Raw genomic sequence first — 18,846 nt, 5'->3', positions numbered from 1 at the left:
TTTTGTTGTTATATACCTGGATGACTGAGAAAACAAACTTTGTGTTTTTGAAACCATTAGTGAAAAGGCCAGACTTCAGGGGTATCTGAGGCAGGCTTGTAACACAAGAGTCAGGGTGGCTTCTGGGTAATACCAGATGGCTAGGCCTCAGACTGACGAAGCCTCTTGGATGAGGGGCGAAACGTTTCTTTTTAACAAAAAAAACGAAGTCCAGATGACATGATTCAACCTTTTTTGTTATTACTCACGAGATTTGGCTGTATGGGATGAAAAAGTTAACGAAAAAATACTTCGGCCAGACATAGCCATTTTGTAGTTTTCTTTCAATAAACTTATAATGTAATGCCAGTCAAAAGAACTACACTACCCAGAAGCCAACAGTGTTTCCGGCCACTGCTCTGCTGAAATGGAGGGAACGTTTTGCAATGCAAAGTCAGAAGTAACGATCTACCTACTTAAGCTCCCAGAACTGGCAGGAAAGTCACAAATAATCCTGAAGCTTCCTGAAGTACTACAGTATATAAATATGTATGCTGTTAAAATTACATAGGTTTAAGAGTTTAGAACATTACAAGAGTGTGGTAAGAGTTTATAAAGCCTTAAAATATATATAAATACTAAAATAAATATAGTGTTCCTATACTTCACAGTTTTTCACCTATCGTGGTGGTGTGTGGAACGTAACCACGATAATCAAGGGACTACTGCAATGCAATTAACAGAACTCATTGATGAAGCCATATGTTGAGTGTTGTATCAAAAACTCCCCTTTTCTCCTTTGCCTGCTTTGCCCCCCTCTTCCTATACACCCCTCCCCATCCCTGGAGCTCACCCAGCTTCTTCAGGGAGCTGTAGCGGTTGAGTTCTGGTTTCATGACCGTCTCGTAGGATGGTGGCAGTTGGGCCAGGTTGTGGAAGGAGTGGGAGAAAGACGGGTGGTTGCTGTTGTATCTCGTGCTCCCTCCCATGATGCCGCCTCCTCCGACGCTGACCCCTCCAACACCTTTACCACTACCTGAAATCAAGGTGGGACCGGATGATAGCTGGGCTGTGTTGTTCATACGAGTCCCACGCTCTGGTAAGAGACATGAAAAGACAGACAGGAAGAGGAAAAGAAGTGAATGGGAGATTAAAAATAAGACGATACATGAAGAAATAGAAAAGAGGAAATATACTATAGTTAAAAAATTGGAAAAATATTCAGAAAAAGAGGGAAATAGAGTGCGATAAAGGGAATCATACAATAGGAGAACATCAGAAACTGAAAACAATAAGGAAAAGAAAAAGACTGAACAAGGGTAGAGTCCAATCTGGTCAACTATAAGTGAACGCAGGACATGTCTCAGAGCTCCATGGTGACCGTCTATAAATACAACTGTGTGCTGTTCATCTAAGGCTCCGACACCAACATATCAGCCACATGTAAATACAGAAAAATACACTGATAGCTTCAGGAAGAATCGCTGCACAAATACACACAATCACATTTATGCACAGTGCAAAAGCAGCACATCGATCAATGCACATAAAAAAAAAATTGTGTAATATTAGCAGCAAAGGGAGGAATGTCTACTTTGCAACATGTATAATGATCGTTAGTTACACAATACAAGTGCATTCGTATATGCTCCAAACAGCCAACAAACAGCCATTAAACAGTGCACTGTGTTGGTGCACTCAGCAGGGACCCTAAACGTAGAAATCCCAATTCTGAAAAGTTGGGACGTTGTACAAAATATAAATGTATAGAAAATACAATGATTAGCAAATTTCATAAACCCACTTTTTATTTGTAATAACTACTGTAAACATATCAAATGTTTAAACTAGGGAATTGTACCTTATTTAAGATTGTTATATGGCAGTGCCACATTTTAAGAGTTAAGACAAGAGCAACTAAAAGATAGAAAAGGTAGTAGAACTAATAAGGACTATTTAGGTCAATTGACAACAGGTGGATTAGGCATGAAAAGGGGCAGAAACATCCAGTTTTCTTCCACTGAACCATTTAGGAATCTCTCAGATTTAAAGATGGGCAGAAGTTCACCAGTTTGTGAAAAACTGTGTAAAACATTGGGAAATGGCAAAACTGCAGAGTCTGCGTGAAAGTTTGGTTCGTGCTTTGAGAACTCAAAATCAGCTGTTTTACGTGCTAAACCGTAAGATAGAAGCGATTTGTGAGAATCGCAGGCTACCTAGAGATTCTGGGATCCGCCAGAATATTGGGGACGACCTTGGAGGGGGTTCATAAGCACGGACCAGTGGAATGCCCACAAATCTGACCATTTTGGATCAAAAGTACCAGCAGGTGTTTTCGTCAAAACAGTCTGCCTGAAAAATCAACAATTGTGGCTTAACTGAATGTGACTCCCCCGTTTGGCCTTAAAAGCAGACCGACTTATCAAATTTCTCCTGGGACATGGGTAAACTAAGGAAAAACTTTGTATATCACAACACCCCGAGAACTTCTGAGAAAGCTTATTAGAACTGTACTGACTGACACCAACATCTTATCAGGATAAGGGGTCGCGCTTTCAGGAGCAGCAGCAACATGCACTCCGCCCATCTTTCAGATGACTGCACAAACATAACCTCACTGTATTTTGATGCAATGATAATAAAGCTTATTCTGATTCTGATTCAGTTAGAATGTTGTTCCTCATCAAGAATTGAGGACGACTGTGAATATCCCACATCTACAGTTCATAATGTCATCAAAGATGCCAAGAATCGGGAGAAACCTCTGTGTGCCATGAGACAGGTCAAAGGTCAGTATGGCCCTGGAAAGCCACTGCAATAAAAACAGGTCTGGTTCTATGTACATCACTGCACGGAATCAGGAAGATGTCCACAAACCATTGTCAGTAAACAAAGTTTGCCATGTTGTCCACAAATGTTTGTTAAAGCTCTACCACGAAGGAATAAATCCCATGTAAACACCATCCAGAAACACTGCTATCTTATCTGGGTCAAAGCTCGTTTAAAATGGACTGAGGCAAAATTTAAAAACTGCTTTGTGGATGGGCACATCAAAATTTGTAATTATTTTTAGAAATCAGGGACATCATGTCTCCCAAAGATGTAGAAGAAGGAACAATCTGCCTGGTTACACCGTACAGTTAAACAATATGCCTCTCTTATGGTATGGGGGTGCATTCGTGCTCCAGCAGGGTTAGGGATGGGCAACTTACACATCCTAAAAAGACACTGTCATTGCAGAATAGCAGCTTGGCATTTACAGGTTTTAGAGCAACAATTGTTCCCATCCAGCAACAAAGACAAGAATGCTGAACAGCTAGAACCGACATCAGACTGGAAAGGGACAACGCCCCCCTCCAAAACCCCCCAGCAGCTGGTTCCCTTCCCAGTAAAAACCTGAGCCTGTCCCAACTCCTTTTTTAGATGCGTTGCTGCTATAATATTCCAGAATACCTTATACCTTAATGATTTATTGTTTATTTTTAGTTAAACATCTTCTAAGTTAAATATGTTCTGTTGTGAGTAAAATGTGGGTTTATAAAGATTTTTTTTTTTCCAATTATTGCATGCTGTTTCCGATTACCTTTTAACCACAACATTCCAACTATTTCGCAATTGGGTTCGTAATTTCTGTACATTTAAAAACGGGCAAATATTTTATATTTCCCTTTAAATCAGGGCTATTCAACTAAATTGCTCAGGGGGTTAGTTGCTGGAAGCCAGCGCTCAGGGGCCAGCGATTGTCATCAAGTAAGTTTGTTTTATGGGTTAAAATCTAGTTTTGTTTAAAAATGAACCCACTGGTGGGCCAAACTGAGCTCACCTGTGGGCCAGATTTGGCCCCCGGACCGCCAGTTGAACAGCCCTAGCTTACACCATAAAGAAGCTCCTTGCTACTTATGATTATCCCCGTAAGGAGGAATCAGAAGAGGAAATTTTACAAAAGGAAAAAAATAAATAGAAGCTTAACTGCTGAATGTCAACAGCGACCGCGAGAGCTGAGATCATAAAGTGACAATTAAAGTTTGTGTAACAGAGGCCATTTGTTGCTGTTTTCTCTCGTAGACACGATCAGCGCTGAGTCCATTCAGGGCGGTAACGGTTATGGGTTACGATCTTGTTAAGATAACTGCAGGACATATACTGGTCATTGACCATTGACAGTAATGGGCAGTAATGGCCAATGATGTCTCTGTTAAGTGCCACCCGGGGAACACAAACCACATCGACTTCTGCACGGTACTCGTTACACACACGCACGCAAACACACACACACACAGGAAAAGCAATGCCAGTTCTGAGATTGCATGGCTTTAAAGCACAAACTATTCATGATGAAGGCTGGAGGAAAAGAACACCGTAAAGCATCAAATCTTGACAGAACCGATACAGGATCATTTCTTAGGTTTCCCCTTTTTAAGGTGGGAGGGTTTCTAATGTGATGACGGACAGTTTTGATTAAAAAAAAAAAAAAAAAAACTTGGTTCTATGAGTTCAGAGAGTGTGAAACAGTTATATCTTCTGTCTCAACATAAATCTGCTCTTCACATTGATGGTAAGGGAACTGCAGTCAACCAGACAGCCGCTCTAAAGAGCAGGGGTCTGGGGCTCCGGGGTCACATGCAGCTCTCGAGTACGTCTGCAGTGGCGCTCTTGAGTTATAACTCAAAATGTATTTATATTCATAACCCTAGTTTTTGCTAAGGTAATGATTTGCAGTTGATGTGTGAACAAAATCGGCATCGGAAGTGTGCCGTTCTGTGCGGCTGCATGTTGGAGCAGATCTGTTACTTTCATTCTGAGATTTTGCTTTTGGAAACTTTAATTCCTCTTTTTCTTGGTGCAAATCACTTTTTTTTGGATGATTGTTTCCTCTGGTATCAGATGCTGTGCAGCTAGAAGGATTTTTACTCACATTTTTTTTACTATTGGACATTTGTTATGATGCGTAACCATGACAACAAGGTTGTTCTGTTTTTTAAACAATCGAGAGCAGCTGACTAACATATCGAAAGTTCAAATATCTCAACTACAGCCCCAAATCTCAAATGAGTTGAAAAGGAGGCACCATGAATGCATTCTCATGTACCTGCCGGCTGTGCTCTGACCACTGATCTTGGAAATGGCAGGAAACATGGCTCGTGAGCAGAAGGACCAGGATCATCCCCCAACACCTACAGTTGGCTGTCCGCAGCGACGAGGACCGCAGTAGACTGCTGGGAGGAGTGGCCATCGCTCTGGGAGGAGTTCTGCCCGGCATTCAGGTGGTCCTGAAGCCCAGAGGAACTGAGAGGCCAGCCCAGTCTGGGTATATGGATTGGATGGATCTGCAGCCAGTTTCTTTGGATCCACTGTGGGATGGACCTTTACAAGAGATCATTCCTACCTACAGCCATCGGGATCTATAACATCTCTTAATGAACTGAGGATGATGAGTTACAACAACGTTTAATTTCTCTTTGTGATTAATAAAGTATTTTTGAATTGAATTGAATTGAAATTTTTGTGAAAGAATGAGACTAATACTAATACTAATTAATACGTAATACGAATATTGACTAATACTGTATTTTTCTTCTTTCGGCTGCTCCCTTCTTCAGGGGTCGCAACAGCGAACTAAGTCACACAAAGACTTGGCAATTACTTTTACGCCGGATGTCCTTTCTTACACAACCACAGACCACCGAGCTACCACAGCCTCTGTGTGGAGCAGAGAGCTGCATCTAGGGCGCCCAGGGGAGCAGATGGTGGGGGTTAAGGGCCTTGCTCAATGGCCCAGAGTGGGGCAAATGAGGGTGGAGGCAGATATGGGTGCTTCACCTATCCCACCCACATTTTGATGTTGAATACTAACACTAATACTGATACTGATATGTATAGTAATATTGACTAACTACCTCTATACTCCATCTTCTGGCTGTACAGTGTTTTCTCCTAAATCTACCAGAAAATGAAACATTTAAACACATTTAAGATACTAAGGGGAATAAAGTGCAGTGTTGTATCAATTGGACTTTAAAATAACACATTTATAAAGAAATATGACAAATAATTTGTATATAATGTAACTATATAAATATACATATTTATATTTATATAAAATGCATGATATTTCTATACCACTCAATAAGTTGTGTTATCTTTATTTCAACTTTAAAGAACATTTATCAGTGGCATTTGCACTTTATTGTCACACACAGTAACTACTGATCCACAGCAATGTTATGTGTTGCACGTTTGCACAAGTGCACTTTATTTAATTTTGCGTTAGTGCACTTTTGTCTTGCATTGTTGCACGCGTTTGCACATGAGCACTTTGTGACATTGATCATTTTCATGTAGCATCTTGGAGGAACATGGTTTCGTTTAACTGTGCACTGTGCACGCTGTAAATGTTTAAAATAGCAACAAATCCATTTGAACCTGAACTTCATTTTGAAGCTTTACTGCTTGATTTAGTGAGAGAAACAGCAGATATCTGACCTTAAAGGTTGCAGCTGCCTGTTTTAGAAATGAGGCTTTCTGCTGTTATTGAGCATGCATCAGGATGCTTTCTGCTGTGGTTTACACAAATCATTTTCAAAGATTATATTTCTTATTTTTGGCTGACAACTTCAACATATTTTGTTGTGTTTTTATTTCTGTAATGCCAAACTTCATTTTTAGTACGTTTCGATTTTCACTTTTTGGTTTGGCCCAACTGTTAAGCATTTGGTCAACTTCAGATCAGTGCACAAAAGAAAAGCACTATGAGGTTGACATGAGACAACTCCCTCTGACCAATTTGTGGTCAGTGTTTCAGTTGAACATCAGTTCATTTTGTTTGTACAAAAAGGGAAAACAGTTAATTTTTTTCCTTGTTTCTTAAAACAGTATCAGGGATGAGCTAAAGTGGAAAAACAAACCAAAAATCCAATTAACAAAGGAAACTATTAGACCCGAGCTGAGTTAAAACAGACCATGAAATGGAAAATGACCTAAACACAGGAAGAGTGGGGACAAAAAAATTCAATAACTAAACCAATAAAAGGTTTAAAGGCTTGCTTTTGGAACCAAAAATGCCATTTATTGAAGAGGCATTAATGAAGTAAAAGCACGATAGTGAGAAAATCTCTAAAAGTAGGGATTTTTGTAACTTTTTGCCATTTTTTGTTACATTTCCATTTAAAAATAGTGAAAGCTTAATTAGAAATAGTGCTTTTAAATGAATTATTATGCCTATATCAGATTTTAAACTTGAGTTGTTTTTTTGATCTTTTTGAATGGCTGAGCACGTCCTACCCATACACACAACCTGCAAACTGAAAGTTCAATGAAAACGATACTAATCCTTCTTTATCATCATCTTGTTTCCACGGCAACCGCATCCAGCATTCTTCCAGTCTTTATGTAAGCCTTCATCTACAGTTCATGCATTTCATCTATCTGTAGCACATTTTTTTCTTAAATAAGACACCGGCATTGCTTTTTTATGGTTGTTTGTTTTTGTTTTTGTTTTTTTTGTTGCAAAGCCTGGGAAAACAGACTCGGGTGAGAGAAGTGATCTCTTCAGACCTTCTCTCGTTTTCAGCTGGAAGCACACTTGCACATCACTGCATCACAGAGAGGAAAAACAGGAACAAGCACAGTTTGGAAGCAGGCTTGTGGTGGTGGGAGACAAGGAGAAGACAGGCTTGCGGTAAGCGAGGACAGGCCAGACAGCTTGAGGCTCATGCTCTTATGACAGATGTGTCATTTTCAACACAATCCGTGACAAAGTAAAGTAATTTGTAGAAACATTTGCGGTAATTTAAACCAAAAATACATGTTCGTGTTGACTTTGGCACAGCTGTTTTAAGAGTGCAGATCAGCAGGCCGTCATATGGACATACAGACAGACGGACAAAGTGGTGGGAAGGCCGTGAGTCTGGACAGCAGCTCGCCGCCGCCTGCGCCGGCAGGTGCTGCCACCCACGAGGCTTACCGATGGTAGCAGAGTGTTTGGGGCTGGAAGCAGACCCCTGCTGGTTAAATGGGTGGTGCAAAGTCCCAGCTGCAAAGAGAGCAGAGCCAACAGACTGATGGACGACCACTCGAGAGACACAAGAAGCCCGTGTCGCGTAAGCATTTGTGTCAATAAAGAGACAGAGAGAGGACAGTGGCTGAGACAGGACAGCGAGAGGAAAGGACAGGAAAGAGAAAGTGACAGTCCCTGCAGGATTGTATTTTCTGTCCGGTACAGTTGCTTCAATGTCACTTTTTTTTGTTGCACTTTTCAGTAAATTCAGTAACAAATCAACAGATTATTTTTTTAAATAATTGGACAAATTCAACCAAATGTCATAAAATTAATCTGTAATTAAACTAAGATTCTATAGAATTTACCCTAAAGGGAAAATTTACTTTGATAATTACTGAAATTTTAGTCTTATTAATGGAAAAAAAAAAAAAAGTTTAATGTCAGATTGTTTACGCCGTTATGAACCGAAACAAACATAAAACATCACTAAAATGTTCTGGGCAGAACATGAAACCCTGTAAGGATTGTAAGAAAAATAAAGATGAAGGCAAAGAGACAGTGAAGACATAAAGAAAGAAACGTGTGTGTTTTCACTCCGACTGTGAGCTGTTAATCACTTCCACCTCTGCAAAACAGTGAGCAAACAGAACATTATGTGTTATTTATTGATTGTTTTACCTTTAAGTTAACTTTTGACTCCGTAAATGCAGGATGCCTTTGTGTGAACAGCTTATGCATTTAAAATATCAGCAAAATATAATTTATTTTAGATGCTTTAATGTTTATATTACATAAAACATTCTTCATTAGCAAAGTTGTAACAAATTGCATGTTCATGTCAAAATAAAAGTTTCTTCATTTATCTTCAATGTTTTGACCCATCTGTGTGTGCAGATTGATTTTTATTTTTCTACTTCTGGACGAACAAAATCTAAAACTGAGTTTTTTTTTCAGTCCAGTTCGTTGAGAGTTTTGATTTTCTTCTGTGAAGCCGCAGCGGCTGACAACATTTCTGTCTCATCAACTGTTTTCCACCTGACGTGTGAAGTGTGTTTCTGTTCCTGAGGTCGAAGTGAGATTTGAAAAACAAAAAGAACAGACGTGATAATTACTGTCCTCGTCACTCGGGACAAAACGAACTAGCCTGATTCAAAATTGTGACGCCACTGTTCACGTTTGCACCTCATCGCGATGTGCGAACACGTTTCAGCTGGATGCACCGGTCACTTACTGCGGTTGTCTTTCATCTGCAGGATGGGCGTGTAGAGGCTTTTGGATGTGCGTCCGTCGGAGGTGGTCAACACTGCAACGTTGTTCCTCTCGCCTTGCTGCATGGGGCTCGACTGATGACGCAAGATGTCCACCAGTGACCTGAAGAAGGACGGGCAGGATGAAGCGTGCCGTGCTTTATAAACTGATTTCCTGTTTGTGAGATATTTAAGCCGGTATCTGACCGGGCTGCAACTGCTGAGGTGGAGAACAACGTGCGCAGGAGAGCCTCCTGAACGTGTTGCAGAGGTTTGCAGTCTCGTTTGCTTGAATTGTGAACATGTTCCAAAGACGTGCGCAACACATTTCCTCTCAAAATAGTCGCAGAGATGTTGTGAGTGCTCCTAACACTTCTCAGTTTTGTCGCCGGCATTCCAAAAGCTGCTGATCTCGTGCTGCTGATTTATTTCATGCTGCTGTGTTCATTCGTGCTCATCTGCTCACACAGGCTCGTGTTCGTGCTGCTGTTGTTCGGCGCATTATTAAGTGCGTATTTCTTAGTTTATCTTAGATCTTTAGTACTGTTTCTTTTACAGTTTATATTTTGCTATTGTTGGATGTAACTGGGACCCTGTGTACACAATTTCGTTCCACTTCATGTACCACATGTGATGCGAATGACAATAAAGAACCTTGAACCATGTGTCAGTGTAAAAACTAGATTATCGTATTTTTCGGACTATAAGGCGCCAGTGGTGGACAGTAACGAAGTACATTTACTTGAGTACTGCACTTAAGTACATTTTCTGAGTATCTTTACTTTGCAGATGTCCAGTAGTTGATTCAGGATTTATGCTAGATTCATCTGTGCCGAACATTCGTTGTTTTGTAAGCTTCTGTGTTCAGTTATCAGTGTTACTGTTTCCTCTCCTGTGTTAAGTTGTTGCTGTCAATACTTTTACACACAAACAATGTGGCGTTTGAATACTGAAGCTGAGGAAAAGACTAAATGTTCATCATCTGTTAGGATTTCCATAACTGTCACAAACATGTAAAATGCAGGGAAGATGTTATTTGTAGTTTACAGGTTTTATTAAGGCATGCGTTGGTTCTACATGTCAGTACACCGTCAGGTGGTTTCAGAGCTACAAGGTTCTGTAAAATCACTCAAAACGATGCAGCAATGTACTGATATTAGAACATGTAATTTGTACTTTTAAATTCTTGAGTATTTTATAAATGCATGTACTTTTGAATACTTAAGTATTTTCAAAAGTAAGTACTTCAGTACTTTAACTTGAGTAAACTTTTGACTGAGCAACTTTTACTTGTAGTTGAGTAAGATTTGACCATGAGTATCAATACTTTTTCTTAAATATAAGACTTAAGTACTTTGATTAACACATAAATCTGAGGCTTCCAGGGTAAAAAGGGCAAAAAGCAGGTTAAGGAGTGACGTCACGTGTGCCGCAGTATGACAGCACTGACGGGAGCTCCGCTACAACACGCTCTTTTTTTTGGTGTTGTTTTTGTTTTAACTTTTTTTTTGTGCCTACACTGCACACACACGCTATGAGTAGGACCGCGATGCTCTTCTGGAGTTTTGTGTGACGCTGCCTTGCCATCGTGGTTCAGTTCCCGGCCCCCTTCCAGCCTCAGGCTCCGGACTGTCATGGCGGCCTTCTCCATGATCCTACATCTGCCAGCACGGCCGAACTCTATGGAGCAATTCAGTTCCGCGGGGAAACCTTGGATGTTCTGTGTCTGCCAGACCTGGTTCCGGACCTGGTTCTGGAGGGCAGTAATAGTCCGTTGCAGCGGTCGTTATTGTTTTCATACTGCTAACGGCATGGTACAGCTAAGAGTACCATGCTGCTAATGGGACCATGTTGCTAACCTCACTGCCAACAGAACCACTCTGCCATTAGGACCATGATGCTGTAGATGTATTTCTTTTTCACTTTTGGCGCTTTGTTTTTGTATTTTTGTTGCATGCTTTGGTATTTCTTGCTGTTTTGTTTGTTTTCTGTTTTTGTTCTCGTCCTGTGCATTTCATTGCATCGTTGACCTTGTGTTGATCTACATATGACAATAAACCTAAACCTAATGTGGGTAGCAACCAGTAAAATACTATATGTCCTATACAGTTTTGCAAGCAGGGAATACAAAAATAAGCCATGCATTTTAAACATCGGGTGTGCAAAACCCAGCTACACAACTCGCTCGTCACTTGGTCTCAAACACTCAGATTTCAGTAAAACTGCAACATAAAAATAGTAACACTTTACAATAAGGTACACAAAATTTAATTAACTACTAGGGAACGCATCAGAAACGAATCAGGAGCTAATGGGTAGTTAACCAGTACTTACTGGGGAACACATGACCAAGCCTTATTAGGGGTCTACTGGTTTGTTACCACAGAAACAGAGGATAAATTCCCCATGTGGGTTCTGAATGAACCCTGCACCAGTGAGGTCACAGCTCGTAATTGTCAAGAACCTGTTTCCTAGTGATTGTTGATTTTATTGGATTCTTACCACTTATTATCAGTTTCATAATCTTGTACTGGTGTCATCTTAACGATGTCTGACTATCACTTACTGAGTAGCAAATCATTACCTGGCTGTTATTTTGTTCACTGATGTAGTGAAGCATTATACCAAGTACTTACAGAGGAACTAATTATTACTTAATCACTGCCTAACCATCACCTACTGGTTTGTTCCTGTGATATCAAACCAGTAGTCCCCTAATAAGGCTTGGCTGTGTGTTCCCCAGTAAGTACTGGTTAACTACCCATTAGCTCCTAATTTGTTCCTGATTCATTCCTGAGGCATTCCCTAGTAGTTAAACAAATTTTGTGTACCTTATTGTAAAGTGTTACAAAAAAATTGCATATTTTCTTGCATCTTTAAATCAAGTTTGCGTTGCCAGATAGTCTCTAACAGTCCAAGTGAGGTACGTACTACCTTTAGGAAACCCCTATAAGTTCTAGCTCTAATGCTTCCCACATTATTTGAAGTGCTGAAGCTGTGCAGAGCATTTTTACCTCGGCATGTTGATTTCTCTGTTGCGGGGTCGACGTGCCACCTTGCTGAAGGCGATCCTGACGCCGACGGCCACCACCAATGTGAAGGAAATCACTCCTCCGATCACATACGCCGTACTGGTTTTAAACAAACAGTAATTTATATCACTCAAAACAAAAAGCAATAATACAGGCAGCAAAAGAAGCATAGTGTTGTTTTCTTGTAGATCTGTTATTTGTCTCTTTTAACATTAAACTCTCCAATAATTAGTATTTTTGACGTTCACCTAAAATTGAAAGTAGGTAATCAACCTAAAAAAGTAGCAAAAAAGTTTAATGACTTTAATAAAGTAACTAAACATCTTAGAAATGTTTACTAAACTAACTGTATGACTGCTAAGAAGATTATTGTATTTTTCTTCAGTTTATGGCTGGTTGTAACGCAAAAGTCTAGACTCTGACCTGCTGCTCTGCTGCTGCAGGGTCTCAAACCCTGGGTCAAGCTTGTTGCTTGGTGGCACAGTGACAGGGACCTGTGGGTCGGCCCAGACTGGGGAAATGTAGTTGTTACATGTGTCCTGGTCCAGCCGCTGTCCCTGATGCTCGCAGCAAAACCGGTAGTGACAGGTACCGCAGCAATAAATGTAACTGCCCTTGGAACAGTTGAACGTATTGTCAAAGTGCCCCATGACGTCAAAGTAACCCCTACAGAACAAAGACAGAGAGATAAAAAAAGGAAATCTGTCACCGCTGCAAGAGTGTTTTGCCTGTGAGAGCTCTGAGGTGCTTTGAAATCTGGCGTGTGTCAAGAAACATCTAAAAGAAGACGTGGTTTTAGGTCACAGTTGTCGTTTTTTGGCCTCAGTCACTAAACATCGCCAGATCTGCAAACAGGATGATCAGAAATGACAAGCCCCGAATAAGTTTAAACAAATGCCCACGAGCAGATCTACGTTTTAGATTTGTCTTCCGATACTGCTGTATCAGTGTTGCTTCTAACTGCCTGAATCGAACTGCTCTTCAGTGTGGCCCACCAGCAGACAACTGATTTAGAGCTGATTACATGTTGCCTAGCAACAGCAGGACGCCTCTCAGTGCACGAAATATGAGCTTCGGTGAGATCGAGATGAGAGCTGCAGGAGGATCATGATGTGTCTCGCTTTTATGGCATCAAGTGGGATCAACACGTTAAATGCACAGAAATAAAGTCCAGTAATTTCCAGTCATTTTACATATGTTTAATATGTTTTTAATAATCAAAATAACAAACACCTTTTCCCAGTGATCCCACTTCTGACACCATATTGTGTTTCATTGTTACTGTAGTTACTTTGGACAAATAGGAGGTGGACAGCTGGTCCTGTTTGGCCTTTTGTTCTTCTTCCTAAGTCAATACACTCAAATATGTTAGACACACCACATACAGAACATCCTTACATATTATAAATGGTAAATGGATTGTACTTATATAGCACCTTTCTATCTTATCAAGATACTCAAAGTGCTTTATAACACAATCTGTGCCCTCATTTACCCATTCATACAGCACTCTACTATATCTATACAAAGACTAATCAGTACTTTTATCACATTCATACACCGATGGGACACACATCGGAGGCATTGAGGGGTTCAGTGTCTTGCCCAGGGACACTTCGGCATGTGACTGCTGGTGAATTCGAACCCCCAACTCTTACATTGGAGGACAACTGCTCTAACTACTCAGCCACAGCTATCCAATATGTTATATTGCTCAGTACATCATGTAGCTAGTATTAATATAATAGCCTACAGTTTTGTGTGCCTGTTTTACCTGTTTCTCTTGCTACCATTACAGTTCAAGAACTGAGCTGGTTATTGGCTAAAGTTTCCATTTTTGTGTGCATCTTGTTCATTTCCTTTGTCCTAAACGTGCAGATTATTGCTGACGAAGGCTGGACAAAGCAAAGCCACAGGTCAGATTTTGTCGTGACCTGATCCTGTCATGCAAACTGTCCAGCTCAGCTTTTTATCTGCTGCCTGTTCTTTTTATTTTCACTTCCACATGCATTTTGTTTCCCAGATTGTGCTTATTTGAACAGATTTAGTCCTTTTGGTCATCTTTAGGAATAAACATATTTAGGTTCTCTGTGGTTCATTTTAATTATAAGCAATATGTCAAGACAAAAAAATCATCAAACAATATAAGTGTACCTGCAAACATCCACATTGACCAGTTGTCTTGGAGGTGGAGCCACCTGGGCTGGGCTGTACGGAGGCCTCAGTCCGTCTTCCGTCATGTTCCTCGTCAACATGGTCTGCGGGAGAGGTTTTGGGGGGAGTTCAGCCACTGCTGGTGGATCGTCCCCATCCTCCAACTCAACTGCTTTGGGTGCAACTACGGATCTGCTGGCACCGGGCCGCTTATAGCCTGTCAGGAGGAACAAGGTGGCACTCGTTTTATCAGAGGCCACAGAGTTTCTGCCACCGTCGAGCGTCCTGGCTTCGCCATCGACAGCTTTCCGCTCCATAGTGATGGTTAACGTGGAAACAGGGAGGCAGTAGAAAAGCAGGAGGGTGGTGCAAAAGGAAAGCATCTTCTCTGAAGGTTTCATTGTTCTGTGACAAAGTTTTAGAGCCTTCATTTACAAAAGCCAAAAAGCAATTAAAAAATGTATTATTGGCGTCCTTCTCCAAGATGGCAACTTCTTGAATTATAAAAATCCCCACAGTAAAAAGTTTTCACGTCAGTCCGGTGAACTAGTCCTGTTTCATGTTCAGGTGTATGGGTTTCCGTCAGAGTTCAGTGGCTCGTCCATAAACGAGTAATTTCACTCCGTCTGAATGTAAACATTTGTTTGTGTACAAATCGTTCCTAAAAGCAGCTTGTGTAAACATTGAGGTCTTTCACAATTTTTTTTTGCCTTTTACGAACTGCCAGCACAACAGTCTAAATCATTATGCCAACCATTTATAAACAAGACGAATCAGCTGTATGGCACCAGGTTTTGGATGACTGATTAATTTTGGTCTGTTTGTTGACAAAGGGGCATTTTCCCCCATTCAATATTTATTTTAAATTGGCAGTATTTATAATAGTTTTTTTTTCTATAAACAAAAGTTGAAGCAAACTGTAAACTCTTAACAAAATGTCCAACAGGAAATCTTCACAGGAACTCTGGGCGCATTAGTTGGCGCAAAGTTTGAATCGTGAATAAAAAAACAATGGAAACTGTGGTTTGTAAACATTTAGTGCTGTATGTAAACTTTAAAATGCTCTAACGAACACTGGATCTACCCTTCTTGACTTTTGGCACTTCTATTATCCTGCGTGGATAATGTGTAAAACCATGCATGGAAATAAAACACTCCTAAAGTGAAATGAAATCTCACACGCTGTGCTTGTGTTTGTAAACAACAGCGTTGGCAGCTTCAAAGTTTTCAGCTTTGTTTGACGGAAAAGTTCAATAGAACATAAAAAGTTGGCTCAAGCTTTAAATTTAATTCTTTAATGTTATTTTCTATTTTTCGCCAGATAAATAAACTCCCTTAAATAACTTACAGGGAGATAATTAGTAAAGGTACTTTGCTTTAATTTTTGACGTAAACACGCAAATTTAAAAGTTGTGGATTAGTGATCGACAGTATCAAATCAGTCAGAGAATAGCTCATCCAGCAGATTCCAAAAAAATCAGATTATTCTTTGAAAGGCATTCACAAGAGTGTGAGCATTAAAGAGCTGGTGACAACTTAGAGGAAGAAGAGAATTTAAAAAAGCGGATCTATGTTCGTTTGATCCCGTTGCGAGCGTGTCTTTGCTCAGAGTTTAGCTTGGCCCAACAGAACAGAACGAAGGAGGGCTTGGGCCCGGTTCTGGCAGGGCAGCGAGGTTTTGCCCACAGAACAGACATGAAAGTGTCCGGATTCATCCGTCAACGAAGAGGAGCGCAAGACAAAAACGAGAACGGCTGATCAACAGTGATCACAGCGTCAGCGCAGAGTGCGGTCTAGAAAAATGCAGGTAGAAAACTTCAGAACGTACAAAGATGTTCTTTCATACAAACATTTGAAATGTGGGGGGTCTTCATTTGCAGTTCCTTCATCGAGTCCCTGAATGTTTATGTGCAACACTGTAATAGAAAAAAAATCACCTCCGGATACAAACAAACACAATCTTAAACCTTTTGAGACGCTTTAGTAAATGTATGGCTGGTGTTCGGTATGGCTTCAGGCTATGTGTTTACGAATTCCTTTCACGGGGAAAAAGCAACAGTGAAAGGTTGAAATTGCATGATTTTCGAGAAATGCCAAAGAGGACGAAGAGGTCACTGGGTGCAGATAAAGGGGACGTTTGCGTCGTTCGACTCGCCGTGCACGGAAGAAGTGGGACGACGAGAGGCTTCGCGAATATAAACGACTGGAAGAAGGAGTTAGGAAAAGTGTCAACAGTGTTTCACAGCGCAGACTGAGAGGAACGGTGTACGTTTAAGCCGTTGTGATAGCAGCAGAGGCGGCGGCGGTGGCAGTCCTGGTGCCTGGATTTGCCGGGTTAGACGTGGCTTGTGTCAGTGAAACGGCGTCACAGCTTTCCATACACGTCCGCTTTCACTCAGAACTACAAGGAACCATCAACTGGGCGATCTGTTTATAAAGCACTTTGAACCTATAATGCACTGGTTATAGTCTCACGAGGGAATCTGACTGTTGTGGCATGAAGAGCAGCAGACACTGAACAAAGTAGGGCGGTCCAAAGTAAAAGGTTTTAAATCTGATGAGAAAATTTTAATGACTTGATAGAAAAAATGAGAGCGTTATTAAGGAGACTGGTTGATTATGTGATAATTTCGAGATCAGTAGTTCCGTTAAAAACTTTTTTTTTTTGCTTTTCTCTTGACACAGTCAGTTTGGCATCTGGTTTTGGTCTTGCTTGGAACAAAAAAGTAGAAAAAAAAAAGGGAAGAGGTTTAAATCTTAATCCCAGCCTGCATTGGATGAAGTGGCGATATCTTTGCAGGAGCCTTGGCTTCGCCAGCGGGAATTATTTTCACAGAAACGTCCACTTGGTTCTATTGGGTCACTCTCTCACAGGTTCACATGCGAGCCAGTTTTCACTCTGCAAAAGAAGAACAGAAACACAGTGTTGTAAGAACACTTTCATTTAAGCTGAGACTGTTAAAGCTGCTGTTTGATGCTCTGAAAGAATGACTCAGTAGCAAACTGGACCATATTATTCAGACTGTAAGGCACATTTAAAATCCTTTAATTTTCTCAAAAATCAACAGTGAGCCTTATAATCCGGTTTGACTTATGTATTGTATACATAAATATTATATGCTTTATAAGAATTAGGTAATTTTACTCATATTTATCACCGTGGCTGGTCTGTGACGTTTAAGTCTCACATTCTGTGCCACAATCGAGCAGACGGCAACTCTTTTTATTCCGATTGTGACACTTGATGTTTAAAAAAACACCTTAAAAGATGACTAAAAGGAAGTTAGATTAAATAAATCTGCAGGAAAACAAAGCTTCTTAACTAAAAATCCATCTGAACTGTTCATACACTCCCTGCAGAAAGCAGGAGCTGACAGAAGAGATGGAAGCAGCCGTGATCTGACTGAGGTAAAGACAGAGCATGGGGACACGACACATGCCATATGGACTCATGTGACAGAAGGACAGAGGAAGAAATGGCTCACAGATGTGTGTGTGTGTGTGTGTGTGTGTGTGTGTGCGTTCTGTTTACAGAATGAGGCCTGCAGCGCTGGGAGTAGGAGGGTCCCAGAATAACACTGCACTCCCCAACCTCTTGTTTTTGAGCATTGTTTCCATCACTACAAACTGCACGGAATGAGTCAGTCTGAAGACGTTTGTCAATTGTGAAATGGAGATATAGTGCAGATTCATTTACCTACCAATTACTTAACAAAAAGATAGTTCTTTTAAGAAAATCAGACCACATAAATGCTGATATTTACTGATTTCCGCTGTACGCCTCTGACACTGTCTCTCCAAGTTGACTGTTCTACTGCAAAGTGAATGTAAACAGACCCGTCGCTCTATAACATCCCTTTATGACCTTCAGAATGTTGCACTTAGAATAGACACGTTTGAAATAAAATGTAAAAAAAATGACTGTAGTAGATGATGTAAAGCCTCTTATTAGATTTCTCCATTTGTAAAATAGTGCAGGGCTGAAATGAGTCCAGCATTCAACAAATGACCAGTCAGGTAAATTTGCTGTAGAAGTGTGAAAAGGGGCTGATTGTGGCCACAGATGTGGAATTATTTCAGTTTGAAACCAAAGAGCTATTCTGAAGTTGTGACAAGTAACAGCAGATCTGTGCTACCAGTTCTGATCCGAAATTAGGAGCATCATCATCACACTGACAACTGACATAATGTCTTTATTGTCACAGCACACAATATTTTTAAGGTTGGAACCCTTGGATTGATGTCTTGAAACAACTTTTTTTGTGACGAGCCGAAGTGCACCAAGGTGCTTTATCCTTTAACTCTCCATTTGAAGAGATTCTGGACAGGTCCACAGAAAGAAATCACACATATTAACCAAATGATTAGATCTGTGTTAGTTGTGTGTGTATATACATATATGTATATATATATATATATATATATATATATATAT

At 40.5% G+C, this 18,846-nt stretch overlaps 1 protein-coding gene and 1 long non-coding RNA gene across 2 annotated transcripts in view; both read right to left on the bottom strand.

Moving 5' to 3' along the window:
* shisa7b (shisa family member 7) overlaps window positions 1-15,316 on the bottom strand; it is a 25,617-nt gene extending 10,301 nt beyond the window's left edge. Inside the window, exons 1-6 of the mRNA XM_037693463.1 lie at window positions 14,412-15,316; window positions 12,681-12,923; window positions 12,240-12,356; window positions 9,210-9,349; window positions 7,943-8,011; window positions 833-1,075 (exon numbers count right to left, since the gene is read on the bottom strand). Coding sequence (XP_037549391.1) covers window positions 833-1,075; window positions 7,943-8,011; window positions 9,210-9,349; window positions 12,240-12,356; window positions 12,681-12,923; window positions 14,412-14,842 — 1,243 coding nt within the window. The 5' untranslated portion in view covers window positions 14,843-15,316. The remainder of the gene's footprint in view (window positions 1-832; window positions 1,076-7,942; window positions 8,012-9,209; window positions 9,350-12,239; window positions 12,357-12,680; window positions 12,924-14,411) is intronic.
* A 1,690-nt stretch (window positions 15,317-17,006) lies between these two features.
* Window positions 17,007-18,846, bottom strand: part of LOC119425268 — a 25,381-nt gene continuing 23,541 nt past the window's right edge. Inside the window, exon 2 of the long non-coding RNA XR_005187558.1 lies at window positions 17,007-17,310. This is a non-coding gene — a long non-coding RNA (uncharacterized LOC119425268). The remainder of the gene's footprint in view (window positions 17,311-18,846) is intronic.

The sequence above is a fragment of the Nematolebias whitei genome, chromosome 19 (assembly GCF_014905685.2).
Source record: "Nematolebias whitei isolate Nwh7 chromosome 19, NemWhi1, whole genome shotgun sequence".
Classification (NCBI taxonomy): domain Eukaryota; kingdom Metazoa; phylum Chordata; class Actinopteri; order Cyprinodontiformes; family Rivulidae; genus Nematolebias; species Nematolebias whitei.
Note: the sequence above shows the minus strand (reverse complement) of the source record. Positions and strands in the feature narration are given on the sequence as shown.